The following is a 21,557-nucleotide window of genomic DNA, read 5'->3' as shown; positions in this document are numbered from 1 at the left end:
TTTTTTTTTAGCTGTATTTGGAGTTCAAGCTCTTATTTTGAAGGTGTGTGCATTAATTTCACAGAGATGTTTAGTGTAAGGATCTGTAGACAGTCGTGTTGTTTGACGTTCTACTAAATCAGGCCTGGTGGAAGTATTTCTCAGCAAATGTTCTCACTTAATCCACCTAATGCAATATTCAAGGCTTCTTAAATGATGCTCAGAGCAGGTAAATCAACAGCAGAGTTTGAATTCAATAGATCCTTTTTTTTTTTCTGTCAAAGGCAGAAATCAGCCCAAACTGACGTATGAGGAGGTCCATTCACAAAGCTGTAAGGCCAAGGTGCATCGAGTGGGTGACGACACAATGGGTGGTGTGTGTGTGTGTGTGTGTGTGTGTGTGTGTGTGTGTGTGTGTGTGCATAATAGGGGTTGAAGAGAAGATGAACCTTGTCCACCTTCTTGTCAGTCCGTCATCTTTTGTGTCTTGAAGTGGACGCCGTTTGATCTGCCCTTCTACCCCCGGAACACACACAAACACACACTGCAAATGTGTGTGTGTGTGTGTATATGTGTGTATATGTGTGTGTGTGAGGGGCCACAGTGGGGGATCGTTGCGGGCCCTTGGGCTGGCGTTGATCGATGAGGCATCTGTCCCCTGAACAGTGGACGGAGATGGGAAGAGGTGGAGACAGGTCTGAGTGTGACGGCTTTACTGTAAAACACACAAATAATACACACCAATAAACACACACACACTTATAAATACACTCAAAAATAAATACACACACATCCACTAAAATAACAATATGAAGCCAAATAATTGTATGGAACTGCATGTTTTAACGTGTAAACATAAATTAGACTTTTTTTATTTCAAGTTATGTGCACATATTTTAACTAATACTTATATTTATTTTGCACTTAAAAAAAAAAAAAGCATTATTTTTATATATTTTTTCAATAAATGCCTATTTCTGCACACATTAATTGCTTTTTTTTTTTTTTTTTTTTTAATAAATGAGTAAAATCTAATATATTTGTTGGATTAAATGCTTCTTTTATGGTCCCCAGAGGATTTTGACCTCATTTAATCCAACTTGACCTCACAGATTACTTCTTCTCTTACTGGAAGAAATTATTTTATGGCATTTTATCCAAATATTCTCCAGCATTTACACGTTTAGATGTTTTGTTTTGGGGTTGTTGGTTTTTTTTTTGTTTTTTAATTTTTACGCACAAGCTCCGTGAGTGACAGTAAGTCTTGTCAGGCTGCTTTTATCCATTATTTACATCAATAATAGATTTATCAAGCGGCCGGCCGAAGCGGCTTCTGGGATCGGAGATGCGGGGAGGGGTCTACGCCGCAGATCCCTCAATCCTTTTGGCTGGAGATAAGACGAGGAGGAGTGGCCGACGGGTAACCGAGAGAGCACCGAGGGGCAATAGGGAATCACTAATGAGGGAGAGAGAGAGTCGGAGAGAGCGAGAGAGAGAGAGAAAGAGAGAGAGAGGGACTCATCATCATCATCAAAGACGCGCTGGGTGACTAGATTAGAGAGAAGAACCTCAGAGGAGCGTCGGGGCTTCATCCAAAAAAAAAAAACCGCAGGAGACAAAAGCGCGTCACCGACCCGAACGAACCACCGCGCCGTCCCGTCCGTGCGTCCGCAGACGCAGAGAGAGCGCACCCCGGCCGGACGCTCCTGCAGACTCTCTCCCCTCTTCCCCTCAACCCCCTCCGGCCCTGTCCGCTCCAGCGACCCCCGGCAGACTCGTACTTACTATGGGTTGCGTCGCCAACTCCACCGGGACTGAAGTGCTTCTGCAGCTGGAGGCTCTCCGCAGCGCCGCGCAACTTTCCCAACTCTTCCGCCTGACGGAGAAAAGAAAGGTCAGCCCGAACAAAAGTGTACAGAGGTGACAGGGATACTTTACTACTTTAATAATAACATAGAATAATAATAATAATAATAAGTGTTGAAATTCTATTAATTAAAAAAAAAAGTGATTTTTCTGAATAAGGCCTTCGGTGTTCGTCTCATCTGACGCGCACTAAGTCTTGGAAGTTACTTTCAGCAGCTTTTTCTGTGTTTGTGTGTGTTTAACTCGGTGTGTGTGTGAAGAAGAGCTAGTGGGAGATGGTTTGATTGGTGTAGAGCGCCCCCATGTGTCCAAAGTTGGTATATTCTGTGCAACTCCATGCAATGCTCCTGTTCTGCGCTGTTTTATTCGGATACGATTCTAATAATGCGCACTGTTGTTTTTATTCCAGTTGTTTATTCTGTAAAAGATTAATGTGTTTTATTTATATTAGTTTATATGACTTTGCTGGTTAGTTTTGTTTTGTTTTTTTTAAATATATGTGTGGATGTTCAGCACAGGCCCTGGCTTTATACCTCAACTATTTCCTACTTTTTATTGTTTTCACCGTTTGCGTAAAATTCGTGTGTTTTTTACTCGATCACACATGTAAAAGTGAAATAAAGGGAATTAGTTTTGGAGATAAAAGCCTTAAATTCATCGGTTTGTAGCTGCTGTAAATAAAAGCGCAGAGAAGCAGCTGAGAATACGATCGATGTTGGTTTTCGTCTCTTTTTTTTTTTTTCTGTGTAAAGTTTTTTGTTTGTTTGTTTTTACATAATCAGTTGTGTAGTTTGGGTTTTTTATTAATGATTGTCAACTGTTTTTTTTTAAGTAATAGTAATTTTAAGATTTATGGTTGGGAATGATTTGACTTTTTAATGAAAGTGATTTTGTAAAAAGAAAAATAAAAAGCAGTTATTTTATATATAAAGCTGGAATAAATTGAGAATTTAAAACCCCACATATTATTTATAAATAGAAAATAATTATAACACGTAATTACCTTTAAAACATGATGAGCTAAATCTTACTATTTTATCCTATGACGTTTTACGCACGTGTATTTTTATTTACATGAATAATTTTATTCACAATTTAGAAAATAAAAATTTGTAGATAATAATAATAATAATAATAATAATAATAATAGTTTTAACATCAGGGCCTTTTTTTATTCGCTATAGTAAATTAACAGGTCTAGACTTGTTAATTCCGTCTTGACCTGCAGTGAAATTCTGTCTGTTTTTTTTTTTTTTTTTTTTTTTCTGTGTCTCCTCAGATTTATTATAAAGCAGTCCGGGACATCGAAGCAGGGGAGGAGCTTTTAGTGTATATGAAGGACGGCATTTTCCCCGAGGGATCCATGGCACCCAACCTGCAAGGTAAGATTAATGCGCGTCATTAGCGCACATTTTAAACAAACTCCAACCAGCATCCTGTGCAGCTTTAGCGGCCTGCGCACCCCCCCACACAACCCTAATGTGACGGCGGGGGGAGAGAAAATACAAGAAAAAAAAAAAAAAAGGAAAAGAAAGAAATCACCACCACCTTTTCCTCTCGAAATGTGAATTATCCGAATCATAAATTTCCAGGCTGGAATTAAAGCCCGCATTAAAGCGCCGTTTTGGAGCTGTCACTTAAACCGGGCCTGCCAATAATAAAGGCCACGCACAGGAGTCTGGGCTGAATTGTGCGCTCAAATCCGCGAATGAAACAGGCCTCTTTTTCTTTTTTTCTTTTTCTTTTTTTTTTTTTTTCCTCAAATACTGTATTAGGGCGTCAATTGGCACTTGTCATATTCCATCCAAGTGAGCAGAAATGTTCTGTTAACGGAAAGCCCCAGATCACAGGGAACAATTAGGAAGTCATATCCTCCAAAAACACCGCACATGGACCTTAAAGCTGCGCACTTTGGAGCCATTCTAGCACAGCGGCCGCAGAATAATGAATATAATAATAATATAAGTTTCAGGAATAAAGTCCAAGCCGGACTGGGAGGGGAGGGGAGGGGCTGCACGGACTTTCACAAACGCTATTGATCAGTGATTGGAAGATTTAGTCGAATATAGGAGGATATTTCAATGTGGTTCAATATTCATGACGCAAAGTGCCGTGCGTAATGACGCATGCAATGAGACATTTATGATTCTAAAATGCATACAATTATCTTATTATAATCTATCTATCTGTCTGTCTGTCTGTCTGTCTGTCTGTCTATCTATCTATCTATCTATCTATCTATCTATCTATCTATCTATCTATCTATCTATCTATCTATCTATCTATCTATCTATCTATCTATCTATCTATCTATCTATCTCTTAAAAGTTGAGAAAAGTGATGATTAATGAACTTTTTAAGTACATTTAACTTAAAATTTTTTGTAATATCGACTGATTTGTATAGATATTATTACATTTAAATAATTAGATTCAATGCACTGAATTCCAAGTAGAGTTAACCAAAAAATTAAAAGATTTTAAGTTAAATGTACTTAAAAAAGTTCATTAATCATCACTTAATTCTTTCAAGGCTATCACTTTTCTCAATTTTTTAAAGTAATCTATCTATCTATCTATCTATCTATCTATCTATCTATCTATCTATCTATCTATCTATCTATCTATAAGCCTGGATACATTGATTTTACTTTAAAAAAAATGAGAAAAGTGGTTGCCTTAAATAATGAAGTAATGATTAATGAACTTTTTAAGAGCATTTAACTTAAAATCTTTTGTAATATCAACTACTTTGCATAGTTACTATTACACTTTAAATAATTAGGTTCAATGCACTAAATTTCAAGTTGATTTAACTGAAGAATTTAAAGATTTTAAGTTAAATGTACTCAAAAAGTTCATTAATCGTCACTTGATTTTTTAAGGCAACCACTTTTCTTTTTTTTTTTTTTTTAAATAAACTATCTATCTATCTATCTATCTATCTATCTATCTATCTATCTATCTATCTATCTATCTATCTATCTATCTATAAGCCTGGATAAGTTGAGTTTACTTTAAAAAAAAAAATAAGAAAAGTCGTTGCATTAAAAAATAAGTAATGATTAATGAACTTTTGAAGTACAATTAACGTCAAATCTTTTGTAATGTAAACTGCTTTGTATAGATATAACTACACTTAAATAATTCAGTTCAATGCATTAAAAATTCCAGTTGATTTAAAAAAAAAAATTAGAAGATTTTAAGTTAAATGTACTTAAAAAGTTAATTTGTTTAAGGTGACCACTTTTCTCACTTTTTAAAGTAAACTCTATCTATCTATCTATCTATCTATCTATCTATCTATCTATCTATCTATCTATCTATCTATCTATCTATCTATCTATCTATCTATCTATCTATCTATCTATCTATCTATCTATCTTCTTAAATGTTGCCTATATGTCCACCCTAACCCTGCTAATGCTCCCACTCACCCGTCTCCACTCTGAGTGGGTAACTCCACTCAGTGTTCTCACTACCTTTCAACCGTGTCTCAATTCGTCACTGTGAATATGTCCAATATTTTATCTTATGATCTATGTTGGACAGCTGTTCGCCGTGGAGCCGGGCTTTTCACTAAAGCGTAAAAGGGGCCATAGTTCCGTTACATTTCTCTCAAACATCTTGGACTTATTGTGGTGAAGCGCTGTTGTCAGGTAACATTGTTTTGTTGTGTTTCTAGTCTTTCTGGAACCACGGAAGGAAGGGATGGAAAAAAAACAGATTACTCTTACTTGTCATGAGGGATAAAATGGTGGAGAGGGAACAAGATGTTTCGTGAGATGTTCATGAACCCCCCCCACACACACACACATTAACCCATAAAGACCCAGTACTACATTTATGAAGTTCTCTCTCTATTTAACATTTCTTAAGTGATTTATCTGCATTTATTAGAACTGTAAATCACATGTTTTCTTCTGTTTAATTTCAGATGTTAACAAAAACTCAGTAAATTCAAAGGTTATTACATCAAAAATAGAGAAAATTGAAGAAAAAGCGACTTTTTTTCCAGTAAAATCTATCATCTATCGACCATCTCCATCCACTGTCATTGATCCAGCTCCATTAGTTTTACTGGTGAATCAATGTTGTAGAAGATGATGGTGTTTCCATGGTAACTACGGAGCCTCTGAACGTCCAAATGGGTCATATCTGATATTTGATGACCACGAAAAGATGACAAACACCAATTATTTCCATGTACTGATAGGACTAGTGGTTCCATAGGAAGTAAACAGTTTAGAGCAGTACATAATTTTGTCCATCGGTCAATGTTTGGGTTAAATGAGGCAAAAAAAACTTCAGTATCTACCTTTAATTTTGCAATAATTTCCACAGATTTGTCTATTATTGTCTATTATATGAATCTAGTGGATCAACAGGTATTAAACACTTTACATCAGTAAGATAAGATAAGATAAGATAAGATAAGATAAGATATATTTTATCGTCCCTGGGGGGATTTTCATTGTGGGAAATAGTGCAAGGGGGCTGCAACATCATACAGAAAACACAGTACAAACAAGAAGACACATAACAATAAATAACACTGCAGACACATGACAGCAGAAAATAACACCAACCATACTATGACATAGCATATTGCAGCATGGGACAGTAAACAGCTCCAATAGATAAATAAATAAAGCTATTGCACAAGCCTAAATCCATACCAAAATATGTAACAGCATCACAAGAATTAAAAGCCAATGTGACAGTAGATGGTTTTGGTCGCCGGTGGATGTTTAGGTCTTTATGAGTTAATGTAAAGCAGTGGGGTCGCCTGGAATTCAAATGGGGTCGCCTGAAATTTCTCGTAACTGATAAAAATAAAAACTTACTAATAAAAAATATATATTGAGTTGACATAGACAATCATAATACATAACAGACATGACAAACTGTGAAGCTGAAACTGAAGCACTGTGGTTCTGTTTATCTGTCAAATGTTCATTGTGGTCGGTTTCAGATGCTGCAGCTCTTTCATAATTCATAGTTTGAGTTCTTGTTTGTTCAGTATTAATTGTCAGCCTTGTAAATCCAAGCTGGACTGACTGTACATATCCTGACCAAGGAAAATAAGATTCTCACTTTGTGCAGTAATCTACACCTGGCTTTACTGTCTCCATCTAGAATAATATACATTATATAGACTAAATGTCATCTAAAATTAACGTTACAGCAAACTATTACATGATCAAAAACAAATCAGTTTTAGCAAAAAAAAAAAAGTCTCGGTTTTGAATATCTGGGGTTGCCAGAAATTTGTGATGTTAAAATGGGGTCACGAGCCAAAAAAGGTTGGGAACCACTGTTACAAAGGAACCGGGAGCTCAAAGCGGGCAGCGTTATTGAAGAGAAGTGGATTGGCGTGCTGTTGGGAGTACGTCAAAGATGGAACAGACTTGTAAATGATTTGTTCAGTTCCTCTGTGCGTGCATGAATGCATATGTAATATAAAGAAAGCTACTCAGGCAGAGAAAAGAGAGACACTCCACCTGCCAGAATGTGTGTGTCAGAGCCAAAGTATTTGGCTTTGCATGTTGATGTGCGAAGGGGATGAAGGCAGGCAAGAAAAAAAAAAAAAAACAGCATACGGTTCATCTACTTTATGGACTCTTTTATATGTGAGAAAGGAAGAAAAGCAGAGCGAGGATGACCAGGAAAGTGGAAATGCACCTACTGTGTGGATCAGAGTGTCTGTTTTGTGTGAGAAAAGGTAAAAGGCCTGAGTGGGAGCTTGGCAGTCCTCTCTATGCCTGGCTTATCGGAGAAGGAATTTGAAGTAGAGGACTTGAGGACTCCCCTGAGACCTCACCCATGCTCCCAGATTAGCTGCTAAACTGCACATAATTGTGCTTCCCTTCGTCTCCCAGAGAGCTATTAGTCTCCCCGTTATAACCCCAACGCCGCCACCACCACTCTAGAAAGAAAAATCCAGTGCATTGAGTGCATCATCTTTGGCTAGAGGAGTGTCCACACATGCTTTCAACCTATTTCAAGTAAACACTGTTCATTTAACTGTAGCTGTAATGACGGCGCGTAGATCATGATGCAAGATGTTTTCTTCTCTTAACTCTTTATTGCCTAAATTTACTTACAATTACATTTAAAAAGAACTTATTTGTGTTGTTGCTGTAAAGCAGATGTTAAATTAAGTGATTGTCAACATGAGTATAGCACATACAATAGCTTTGGTGCAAATTAGTGACATTAGGCATATTTGTCGTAATTGTAATCAAGCCTGTAAGGATTAAAATTATAACAGGCCGCTTAGATTTTTCCAATAAAAATTCCAGAAATTGCTTCTTTTTTTTTTTTTTACCCAATTCTTTTGCACCTTTTTTCAGGTAGAACTTAACTTTCAGTATCTGGCCATTAATTATTATTATCATATATAATAAATGCTTAAATTAGTGTGTTACAGCAAAAATTACTTGAATTTTTAAATTAGATTTATTGTGAAAAACAAGTATAAATGTGCAGAATGAAACTTTATGAGATTCTAGAAATAAACTTCAACTATTTTACATGTAGTCAAACATTTTAGTTTGTCTAGAAGCATTCTGTGTCCATGTTACAGCTACTTATTTTTCGTTCATTCTAGTAATTTCCTCGCTAAAATGTTGCTAAACGTATTAAAAATCTTCCATCTGCCTCTCACTGGCTGCACTCTGCTGGTGTATGAAAAACTGTGGCACCGGAGACACAATCGTATAAAAAGGGTTAAACAAATATGTCGATTATTTTAGTGATACTGCTACTGATCAGTTCCTCTTTGTCAACAATCGAAACAAAACAAAAATGATCCAAAAAACAGTAGAATGTCATTAAATTAATAACACAGTAAGTGAAACAGAATGTAGAAATTGCTTACTTTACTTTATTGTTTATTTGACAGGGACAATGTACAATCACGTGACTGCACCAGAGTTAGCTAAGAGCTAATTTACATCTGCAGTCCACGGGCAGGTAAACGGACAACAGTAAATACAGAATATAAAAACAGGACATTACATAAAACAGTTGACAAACAATTTAAAAACCAAATATAGATACAACAAGATAATAAAAAGCTTGTTTTTTTGTCCTCATATTTCCGTCCAGAGGGCCAACGTACTGTTTAGTGGCTTCCATCTTTATGGGTTGCTTCTGATGCCTGTCACCACCAGATCAACTGACCATTTGCACCAAGGTTATCATTAACGAAAACTAATGAAATGACCAAAACTAGATTTGAAAAACCATTTTCATTTACGGAAAAAAATAAAAACTATAATTAAAAGAAAAAATGATAACTAACTGAAACTGTGGTTACAAAACTAACTAAAACGTATAAAAATTACGGCTACAATTCCCTTTGTTTTTGTCTTTGTCAATGTCTGATTGATATGAAATGGATTTATTTTGCTCAAGCAGTTTCAGCTGGCAGCCCCATACTGCACTTCGCAGTTCGTCACTTCTTGTCACTTGTGGTTTATAGTCGTCTTCTCGTCCCCACTCTACCTGGAAACATAGAGACTAAAGTTGGTAGAAAACAGCAAAGTCCTGTATGGTGAGGAAGAGAAAAGATATGAAAAAACTAAAACTAATAAAAACTAGCAAACCTGCTCAAAAACTAATCAAAACTAACTGAATTATAGAAAAAAAAGGCCAAAACTAAATAAAACTAAACTTTAATGAAAAATCTAAAAGTATTATAACCTTGGTTTGCACATGCGCGACGCTAACTCTATTTGGATGAACTCACCAAAAACGCATTGCCAGAGAGGTTCAGAGTCTGCGCTGTAGATGAGTTAATTGCGTCAAAATTTTTAATCGGATTAATCATGATGATGGATTAATCTGCGTTAATTTTGACAGCTTTAGAAAAAACTAAAACTAAACTAAAACTAAGCATTTAGAAAAAATGAAAACTAATAAAAACTAGCGAACCTGCTCTAAAAACTACTTAAAACCAACTGAATTAGAGGGGAAAAAAAGCCAAAACTAAACTATAATGAATTGTCTAAAACTATTACAACCTTGGTTTGCACATGCGCGATGCTAACTCTACTTGGACCAAGTTGCCGAAAACGCATTGCCAGAGACGTTCAGAGTCTGCGCTGTAGAGGAGTTAATGGCGTTAAAATTTTTAATTTTAATTTAAATTTTTCACAAGTGTTTGCTCTTGGAGGATTCTGTTGGGTTTCTGTAAATTGGCTTAGAGTCTGGTTTTGACCAACTCTATATGAAAAGAGTCATGAGATAACTTTTGTTATGATTTGGCGCTATATAAATAAAATTTGATTTAATCATGATGATGGATTAATCTGCGTTAATTTTGACAGCCCTAGAGAAAACTAAAACTAACTAAAACTAAGCATTTAAAAAAAAAAAAAAACTAGCAAACCTGATTGATTGATTGATTAATGTGTTTATTTCAAACATGAATGTCAAACAGAAGAAAATAAATAAACAAAACACTTCAACATAAGTCATATAATACATATTCAAAAAAGGAGTGAGAAGAAGTACAACTTATAAACTCCCACCTCTTCTCCTTATATAATGAATAACAATAATAACCTTCCTCCTGCTCCAAAAACTACTTAAAACCAACTGAATTAGAGGGGAAAAAAGCCAAAACTAAACTATAATGAATTGTCTAAAACTATTACAACCTTGGTTTGCACATTCGCGACGCTAACTCTACTTGGACGAAGTTGCCGAAAACGCATTGCCAGAGACGTTCAGAGTCTGCGCTGTAGATGAGTTAATGGCGTTAAAATTTTTAATTTAAATTTTTCACAAGTGTTTGCTCTTGGAGGATTCTGTTGGGTTTCTGTAAACTGGCTTAGAGTCTGGTTTTGACCAACTCTATATGAATAGTGTCATGAGATAAGTTTTGTTATGATTTGGCGCTATATAAATAAAATTTGATTTAATCATGATGATGGATTAATCTGTGTTAATTTTGACACCCCTAGAGAAAACTAAAACTAACTAAAACTAAGCATTTAAAAAAAAATAAATAAATAAAAACTAGCAAACCTGATTGATTGATTGATTAATGTGTTTATTTCAAACATGAATGTCAAACAGAAGAAAATAAATAAACAAAACACTTCAACATAAGTCATATAATACATATTCAAAAAAGGAGTGAGAAGAAGTACAACTTATAAACTCCCACCTCTTCTCCTTATATAATTAATAACAATAATAACCTTCCTCCTGCTCTAAAAACTACTTAAAACCAACTGAATTAGAGGGGAAAAAAAGTGAAACCTAAACTGTAACGACAAATCCAAAACTATTCTAACCTTGGTGTTGAGACGTCGTAGCTCCAGAGCAAATCACAAACCAACTCTCTTGCAGTAAACATTGGCTCTCCTTGAAATATGCGCTGGCCGGTGTCAAAGCGGGGCTAGTTAGTTTAGCATTTGAGCTCAGTGTAATGGCCCATTGACCAGAAGGTCATTTATCCTCCTCCCCAAGGTTAGACACATTGATGTTGCTACACTAATGCCCTTTTAATGTGTCCAAGAAGTTCCAGCTGGATAAACGGTCACATGCAGTCGAAAACAGGTGAGCCATGCACTGTAAGTCATTTTGGATAAACTCATTTAGCGCGGCTCGGAATGATGGATGGGTGCGCGCGGCGCGTTGGGACACCTGGGGGGTCGAGTCAGACGTGGGCTGCGTGGGTCGTGGCAAAGAGGGTACGGCAGGTTGGCGCTGGAATCGCCATGGGGTTGGCGCCGCCGTGGCCCTGCTTACTCCTGTTCCGTGTAGCTCATTCTTTTTGGAAAATGTTCACATAAACACATTCACAAAAAAACACTGACACGCACATTAATGCCCGAGCACAAAAGACGCTCCACCGGGCTTTCCCCTGATCTGTTGAACTTGGCGCCTGACTCAGGAACTCACTATTGAAAGAGTTGGCCGGAGTTTTATGCGTTTGACCTTGCCGGTGAGAAGTATTGTAAAGGTTATCAACGTGGAAGGGGAAGAACGAACTGTTGTTTTCCCCTGAGCGCTATTATACCTGCAGTCCCACAAAACACTAGCCTCAACAAGCAATTAGCTGTGTTAATGAAGGCCACATTTCACCGCTAATTGATTTCCATTTTACGTGAACGTCAATGGCAGGATTGTTGCTTTTACCATTTGACGGGAGTCTTTTTTAGCTGTAACTAACACAGACACAGTTAAATACACGTTGATAGATTTTCGTTGTAGTAGCTTAACCCATAAAGACCCAAACAGCCACGACGACCATAAGCATCTACTGATTTTATTTTATTTTATTTATTTTATTTAACCTTTATTTACCCAGGCAAGCAATTAGGAACAGATTCTTATTTACAAATGCAGCCTGATCAAAAAGCAATGGCACCTGTGGAAACCAATAATGTAATAACAACCGATAACGTAATAATGGCTGATTTCGTAATAAATTTGCCATTTTTGAAATGTAACACAAACAAAACAAGACGTTCAAACATTTGGTTTTATGGACAACTAATAATAAATAAAGTAAAATAAGAGTGGAGGCATCAACGCAAACCAAACAACAGCAACTTCATTAAAATAAGTGATTGATGTACAGTCGCAGAAAAAATGATTAGACCATCAAAAGTCCTCAAAAACAATGGTTATGCAATCCAGTACTAACTCCTGTGTGTGTCATGTGACTAAAACAGACAGAAAAGAAAACATGGAATGTCTAAAAACAGTTTTTGTCCGTACAATGCCATAAATATTGATAGAAGAACTGAAGTGATTTTGGTTTTTTATCAAGAAAACCTGGAAAATGGATAGACATCAGCTCTGAAATTAAACTACGATGAGCTATTTTTGTTGTTCTCATTATATTTGTCCAAACAAATGTACCTTTAGTTGTACCAGGCATTAAAATGAACAAGAAATTGAAGAAAACAAGGGTGGTCTAATATTGAAGAAGAAAAATATTCTTATTTCTACCACTTTTGCAGCTATTTTCCTACTTTCATTGGGTTTTCTCCCAGCTGCAAATACAGAACTTGACAAAAAAGTAACACATCCAGGTACTGTAAATACATTCTCCTGTTAATTTGACTTATTACACTGGTGTACAAGGAAAATGCTTCCAGAATAAAAGTAATGAAATTTTACCACATGAGAGTCACTGATAAAGAAAAATCAAGTCAAAAATGCTGGTTGGCTGAACTTTCCAAGCCTTGGGTCAAAATGAGAAATTCAAGAATTAACGATAGAATGGGTTTGACTCCAAAGGAATATTTGTCTCAGAGCTACAAGATCTACTTCAAAACACTGTCTGCACATTAGAATACATTCACTTTACAGGTTCTATTTAGTGGAAGATTTATAAAACTATTATATAAATGTACATAAACCAATATATATGTGTAATAACACTTAATCATATACCTTGAAAATATCAGCAAACCGGCACTTTTGTCATTTATTTTCCAATTAATCTTATTAAAATACGTAACATTTAGCACATTTAATCTCTGAAGCAAATCATTTCTAAAAAATTGTAGACCAGTGTAATAGGCCAATAACGTAATATCTGGCCAATCATGTAATAAAAGTCCTGAACCGATTACGTAATAGCTTTTGGCCAATAACGTTATAACTTATTATATTATTGGCTCAGTTATTACATTTGCAAAGATTTTTTTTGTTTTGTTTTGTTTTTTTACCAGGCCAATAACGTAATAACCAGCCAATTGTTTTTTGTTTTTTTTCTTGTATGACTGCCGCTTTCCTTTACCTTGACTTCAACAAAAAGAATGTTGAAAAAAACATCTTCTGAACTACTAATCCTATCAATACATGTAAATAATATGGTATAAAATGCAGGTGAATCAATGTTGTAGAAGATGACAATGTTTCCACGGTAACGTCCAAATGGGTCATATTTGATGACCATGAAAAGATGACGAACTGTATGTTACATCAGTTATTTACATGTATTGAGAGGATTAGTAGTTCAGAAGTTATTAAACCTTTTAGATCAGTAGATGGTTTGTGTCACCGGTGGCTGTTTGGGTCTTTATGGGTTAGTGTAGATGTTCATGAAAACTCAGTCAATTCAAAGATTATTCTATCAAAAACAGAGCAAACTGAAAAAAAAATAAGTGACTTTTTCAGTAACTGAGCATAAACCAAGTGTCACCATCCACTGTCATTGATCCAACTCCGTTGTAAATCCTGTTTTTTTTCCTATATTTAATTCACTGATCATGTAGATGTTCATTAAAGCTCAGAGTAAATACAAAGGTTATTATATCAAAACAGAGAAAACGTGACTCTTTCAGTAAAATATATTATTAACCCATAAAGATTCGAACATCCACTGGTGACCAAAACCATCTACTGAGGTAAACTGTCTAATATCTGTTGATACATGTAAATAATTGGTGTAAAATACAGTTTGTCATCTTTTCACGGTCATCAGATATGACCTATTTGGACGTTCAGAGGCTCCGTAGTTACCGTGGAAACACCATCATCTTCTACAACATTGATTCACCAGTAAAACCCATGGAGTTGGATCAGTGACAGTGGATGGAAATACTGGGTTTATGTTCAGTTAATGAAACATTTTGCTGAAAAAGTCACTTTTTCTTCAGTTTTCTGTGTTTTTCATATAATAACCCTCAACTTTGAAGTTAACTTTTATGCACATCTACATGACCAGTGAATTAAATGTAGGAAAATACCTTAATTTCACTGAAAAAATACAAAATACACAGGATTATGTCATAATAATTTGTGATAAATCACTTAAGGTCTCAAGCTTTTGCTTTTTTTTTTTGTTTTCTTTTTTTCATTTGAGAAATTAAATTATGGGTGAAAAGTGTGTTGTAACGCAAGTGTTATTCAACACGTACCAAGCAAAATATTACTCACAGTTGATTAGTAATGCCTTACACTACTGCATTACAGCAAAAAGTTACTGTAATGTATTACTTTTTTATCACGTTACTCCCAACACTGATGGCGGCAAAACCAGAGAGCGAAGAAAACACGATGAAAGTTTGGATTTTCTTTGTTTACCTGTGAACACTGAGCTCCGATGACCTTCCGTCTCTCTGTGTTGGTGCAGACGAGCAGATGTACAGATGCGAAGAATGTGACGAGCTCTTCTCCTCGACGCTGGAGTTGCGGCGGCACCAGAAGTATTCGTGCTCCAGTGCTTTCGGCGCCCTGCAGGAGGACTTCAAACAGGAACGCGAGGACAGCGACGAGCCCGTCCACGAGTGTAAAGACTGTGAGAAGATCTTCCCCAATGAGTACAGGTACGCAATTAACGACGACGCGTTCAAAACCTCAAAAAATAGTCGTCAAAGCGTGGCAGCCTTTTCTAAAATTCACAGACGCTTATAGAATGAGCAATATATCATGACTTTAACACCAAATCACCACTCATCACCTGGATAACTGTAGGTACGGTACATATTTAACCCTTTCATGCACAGTGGTCACTACAGTGGACAGTTATTCTACAGCTGTTCTCTTGTAGATTCATGGGTTTTGTTGTTTTACTTGCATATCAACCAACACAGTGGATACTTATGCACCATCCCATAATACACTGCAATTCATACCGTTACTGTAACATTCCTGTTCTTGATAAACCTGATCCGCAGAAACATATTTGAGTGTAAATCAATTGTTAGTTGTTATTAGACTGTAATTAACAGTTTGTTTGTTTGTTTTTTTAAGTTGTTGTGTTTTGTTGTTTTTTGCATATTATTTGAGTGAGTAATAACTACTATTATAGTATGTTAAAATGTGAGAAAACATCAGATTAGCAACATTAAAAAAAACATTTATTTCATAGTTTTCACACAGTATGACAGTAAATGCATGTTCCTTTGCTTCAAAAATTAAACGCATGGTGTCCAGCTGAGTGGACATTTTTGTAACTCCATGAAAAATAGGTTCATTAAAAAAAAAAAAAATCAATCACATTGTTTTTTTCATGCCTAAAGAGGAATAAAAATACTCAGGAAAAAAATCTTGATTAAGGTTCTCATAATTCGTGCATGAAAGGGTTAATATATGTTTTTTGTTTGTTTGTTTGTTTTTTAATATATGTATAATTGTTATCTATTCAATGTTATTTTATGTATTTATTTTGGCTTTTGCTATGTTTTCACATCTAGACTTTGTATGAATGCTGAATGCCTCCTGTTCATAATCCTGATGTCTTTTGGTAGATATATTTATGTGTTTATGTTTATATTTAACGCTTTCATGCATGAATTATGAGAACCTTAGTTGAGGTTTTTTTTTTTGAGTGTTTTTATTTCTCCTTAGGCATGAAAAAAACAATGAGATTGAGGTTTTTTTTTTTTCATAGATTTACAAAAATGTCCACTCAGCTACACCATGAATTTTATTCTTGAAGCACAGAAACATGTATTTAAAACCCAATATCATAAAGTGATATGAAAACAGTGAAATGAAACCATGTTTAATGCAGCTAATCTGATGTTTTCTCACATTTTAACATATTCTAATACTAGTTATTACTCACTTCATGGAGATAATATGTAAAAAATAACAATTAACAATTGATTTCCAATCAAGAACCAATCAAAAACAGCAAAGTTACAGTAATGGTATGAATTGCAGTTTATGAGATGATGTATAAGCGTCCACTGTGTTGGTTGATATGGAACTAAAACAACAAAACCCATGAATATACAAGAGAACAGCTGGAGAAGAACTGTCCATTGGAGTGACCAGTATGCATGAAAGGGTTAAGTTAGGGGTGGGGACTTGTATTCAAAAAGACAGTAGAAATGTACAGATTGTATGATGCATCCATGTTATGCTGTTGAAAATCCACAAATAAAATTGTTTAAAAAAAAAAAAATAGTCATCAAAACCTCAAAGACCTCAAAAATAGTCGTCTTTCATTATGTGTTGTAATAAATTCTGAACTTATCCTCTTCCAGTCTGGGCCAACACATGATCGTCCACACAGAGGAGAGGGAGTACAAGTGCGACCAGTGTCCCAAAGCCTTCAACTGGAAGTCCAACCTCATCCGTCACCAGATGTCACATGACAGTGGCAAGCGCTTTGAGTGTGAAAACTGTGATAAGGTACAGCATACCCGGCACGTAAGTTGTGCACAGGACACTCAGGCTTTATCTGCTTCAGAAATTCAGATGGTGTTTGTTCCTTTTAGACGTTATTTATTAGTAAATCTGAAATAATAGTACACCTTATATAATGTATGCAGGTATTATTACATTATTACTGGTACACTTACATCTGTCGTTTTTAATGGATGTCATATAATGTGTGCGATATGTCCTATACTCTTATTTCACGTTGCAGGTGTTCACAGATCCCAGCAACCTTCAGCGCCACATTCGCTCCCAACACGTGGGGGCTCGAGCTCATACGTGTCCTGAGTGTGGCAAGACTTTTGCCACCTCATCAGGCCTCAAGCAGCATAAGCACATCCACAGCAGTGTCAAACCTTTTATCTGTAAGTGGCAGCTTTGGAAGTTCATGTCCAGTGTTTTCTGTTTTCATCTTATTTTCACCTCACAATGTCTCTGTTTGTCTAAACCAAGCGACCAGGCTGATGGTCATTCATATAGAATAACAGATTTCATCTAGATTTGTTTACTCAAGGCTGGACATCAGTATTGGTCGATATTTGCTGATATTTGCAGCAAACATCGTTATCGGTATATATACACTGCAAAAATCAAAGTCTTACCAAGTGCATTTTTCTCATTTCTAGTCCAAATATGTAATCACACTTAAAATAAGAAGTAATCAACTAAAGAGTAACTTTTCAGTGAGATAGAAGAACGTATTTTTAGACAATAGATCTTGAAAATCATAAAATCTTACCAAGATAATTTTCACTTGTTCTATTGGCAGATTGTTTTGCTTAATTCAAATATTAATCTTTTATATTGATGTAAGTAAAATTTTGTATGTTTGACTCAGTTCATTCAAAGGTTATGTGATAAAAGATTGATAGATGGCATATATAGTTATTATATGTATATTTATATAATATAATCTTCTCTGAGGATGGAAAAATAACAACAAATGCATTAAAATAAACTAAAATTAGCATCAACTGTTGGTCAAAAATTTTGCAACTGGTGATAGCTTAGATTATCTTAGATCTATTTACAATATTACAAATAACAAATCAAAAATGATAGATATTTGTTTAAAATACTATTAGCAGACGGTAAAAAGGCTATTACCAAAAAATGGTGCTGGTTAGAACCACCTACAACAAACGACTGGCTACAAATTGTGAATGGAATATTTGAGATGGAGATTCTGACGCATCGATTGAGGATTCAAGAAGAGCAGTGTCAAGATAAATGGGAGAAATGGACAATTTTCATTTCAACGTCATATTACTAAAACCAGTTGTTAGTCACAAAGGTTTTTTATGGTCAGTGTATCCCAAATGTCCCTCGTGTTTGTATTGTACAGAAATCAAGCAATAAAAATAAAGCATCAAAAAAAGAATGTATTACAAAGAACAGACATATTAGTGTTGTCACTGTCATTTTGACAGTACATAATTCAGCATATAAAATATCTTTCAGGAGTACTTGTTTTTAGCAACAGACAGGCTGAACTGTTTTAAATATTTGGTGGTAAATTGCTAAAATGCTAATACAATTGTTAAAATAGTTAATTATAGGAAAAAATAACAGCATTTGTTAATTACAAACTGGAGAAATTTACTTTATACTGGGCAAAATGGATCAAATATGTCACACCGTTTAGGCCTGATTTTGTTTTCACAACTTAGTGGCTGTATTGGATGGAAGAGATCACTCCCTACTTGTTGGTAGTTCCTTTTTTTTTTTCCCATTTCTTTCCCTGTTTTGGTTACAAAAATATATTGTTCTGGCATTTAGAGCAGACAATACAAATGTGCAATATGTTTATGTGTTATACTACATGTAAATGTCTGATACTGAATGTCAATAAAAAATAAATTACAAAAAAAAAAAGTTAATTATAGTTCAATAGTAAGTTATTTTGGCTTAAAAGAAACATGCTCGTATGTAATTTTTAAAGACACAACAGAAACCTGTTTATTTCTCTCTAAAGGTGCGTGCATGTGATGGCCTCCCTTCCATTTGTTCAGAAATGATGTGGCTTTGTAACACATAAAGTACTGATGCCCTGATCTGTTGTTGTTGATCTGGTGTACAGAGTTAGAGACAGTGTTAAAATGGGTTTAACCAGGCCCTGATGGGCTGCGTCTTTTTGCTCCCCCAGGCGAGGTGTGCCACAAATCCTACACCCAGTTCTCCAACCTCTGTCGTCACAAGCGTATGCATGCTGACTGCCGCACTCAGATCAAGTGTAAGGACTGCGGGCAGTTGTTCAGCACTACCTCCTCCCTCAACAAGCATCGTCGCTTCTGCGAGGGCAAAAACCATTACGGTTCTCCGGCGGGGATGTTCAACCCTGGCATCCCCATGAGCTCCAGCCCCATCATGGCCAAGGCCAAGTCCCACCATCCCCATCTTCCAGGACTAAACCAGTCAGGTCTAGGCTTCACTGACTACTTTCCCTCCAGACCTCATCCTCATGCTGGCTTGCCTTTCTCTCCGGGACCCCACGGCTTCCCCTCACTCCCACACGGTTTCCCTGGTATCTTCCCTCCATCACTGTACCCACGGCCGACTTTATTGCCCACCAGCCCATTGCTAAAGAGCCCCCTAGGAAGCAGCAGCCAGGAGGTAAAGCTGCCTCGGAGTCCATTAGACGCCCCTCCACTTTCCCTGGTTACGTCCACAAACAGCAATGGAGGAAACAGCCTGAGTCAGGGGGAAGACAAAGAAAAAGACAGCAAACTGGATTTGTCTTTGAGTGGAGAAGCAAAGCCAAAATCTAAGATGGCAGACATGTCTGATGGCAGCGACCTCGAAGACGTCAATACCACCAGCGGGACGGATTTGGACACGACCACTGGCACTGCTTCAGGTGATGGTTCGGACCTCGAGAGCGACGGAGAAAGTGAACGTGAGCGAAGTGGTAAAAGAAGGAAGCCATCCGGGGCGGTGTCGAGTCAAGAAGGCAGTCAGTTAGAAGACACAAACAGTGCATTGATATCAGCTGTGTCAAGTTCAGGGAACCTCACTGTTGATCGTCCTTTTCTTTCATCTGCATCATCCCAGCCCTCGTTCTTTCCACCACCTGATGAGCAAGCCCTCCCGCCCACCTCTACAAATGCTAACGCAGCCACCACAGATTCCATCAAAGCCATTGCTTCAATTGCTGAGAAATATTTTGGTCCAGGTTTGATTGGTCTTCATCAGGAAAAGAAGATGGGTCCTTTGCCCTACCATTCTATGTTCCCCTTCCAGTTCCTGCCCAACTTCCACAACTCCCTCTATCCTTTCAGCAGTGATCGGGCTGCCCTCAATCCTAGCATGTTTTTCAAGACAGAACCCAAATCACCTCGTGAGCAGCTGCACAAGATGGTTTCAGGTGGACCTGGACCTCTTACACCAACAGGAGAGTCACCATTCGATCTCACTACAAAACACAAGGAGACCAAGTTAACACCTCCCGCCCCAACAAACCCGTCAAACACCAATAGTAGCACTGGGAGCATTAGCGGACCGTTAGCGGTATCTAGCAGCGAAGAGCAGCCACTGGACCTCAGCATTGGCAGCCGGAGCCGAGGTGGTCATAACGGTGTGGCAGCTGAGCCACAAAATCGCAAAAACCACATCTACGGAGTTGGAAAGGGCATCTCCCCCAAGGATGAAACCCCAGCTGGGTTTCCACATCCTCATTCCCAGTCATTGCACCAATCTTCTCTTGCCCAGCACCAGCAACCGCAGGCACAGCCGCCACAGCCGCCGCCACTGCACTACGCCAAACCCTCAGCGTTCTTCATGGACCCCATATACAGGTATTTCAGCCCCGATTAGACCAGGTCCTGCTATTCATTACAACTAGGGCTGCCCCAAACAAAGATTTGTCCTACTCAACTGATATACATTCTTTTCAGTGATTGTGTGGACACATCACACTGCAGGGATGTACAAAACTAATAATAAACCTTTAAAGGTTCAATACATTTAGTAGCATCTATAGGTGAAGTTGCAAATTTCTGTTTTAGTGGCTCTGACTAGAGTTTAGTTTAGTTTGTCCTTCATGACTGTTTAAGTGGATTGATTGGTCCACACGCAAACATACTAGATGATGTAATACACATTAATGTAGAATGTTTTCAAATAAAATGGGAAAACAAGAATAAACAAATGAGCTAATGTAGAAACATGATGGTGTAACATGACAGACTCGGTTGAAAAGACCCTGTTGAAAATGTAAGCATAAAGGGGTCATTGTAGGGTTATGAAAACAGCTTTTATTACAACAATTTTATTACAGCAGTTTTTTTTTTCAGGTGAACATACACCACTGAAAACATATTTCTACTTCCTCTTATATTTTATGCATTAACACCTTAAAATATAAATGTTACATGTACCCACACACAATGGGATGTTGACCGAAACAGTGATCGGTGGATAAGCCTAATAGCATATATTTCTCTGGGCTAGCCTAATATTAGCAATGCTAAACGCTGTCTATGCTAAATGCATTACATTAGGCTATATAGATATATACCAGAGGATAAACCATATCTGTAAAGTTTGTATTTGGAGTCATCCTTTGCC

At 36.7% G+C, this 21,557-nt stretch overlaps 1 protein-coding gene across 5 annotated transcripts in view; it reads left to right on the top strand.

Moving 5' to 3' along the window:
* LOC115422366 (PR domain containing 16) overlaps positions 1–21,557 on the top strand; it is a 486,977-nt gene that overhangs the window by 425,684 nt on the left and 39,736 nt on the right. For 3 of the 5 annotated variants that reach the window (XM_030138664.1, XM_030138665.1, XM_030138663.1), the window contains exons 5-9: positions 3,125–3,227; positions 14,956–15,148; positions 16,817–16,982; positions 17,203–17,356; positions 19,138–20,785. In XM_030138664.1, the coding sequence (XP_029994524.1) occupies positions 3,125–3,227; positions 14,956–15,148; positions 16,817–16,982; positions 17,203–17,356; positions 19,138–20,785 (2,264 nt within the window). The remainder of the gene's footprint in view (positions 1–3,124; positions 3,228–14,955; positions 15,149–16,816; positions 16,983–17,202; positions 17,357–19,137; positions 20,786–21,557) is intronic. The other 2 variants (XM_030138668.1, XM_030138666.1) reach the window with 1 other exon arrangement.

The sequence above is a fragment of the Sphaeramia orbicularis genome, chromosome 7, assembly GCF_902148855.1.
Source record: "Sphaeramia orbicularis chromosome 7, fSphaOr1.1, whole genome shotgun sequence".
Taxonomy (NCBI): domain Eukaryota; kingdom Metazoa; phylum Chordata; class Actinopteri; order Kurtiformes; family Apogonidae; genus Sphaeramia; species Sphaeramia orbicularis.
This window is presented reverse-complemented; position numbering and strand designations above follow the sequence as displayed.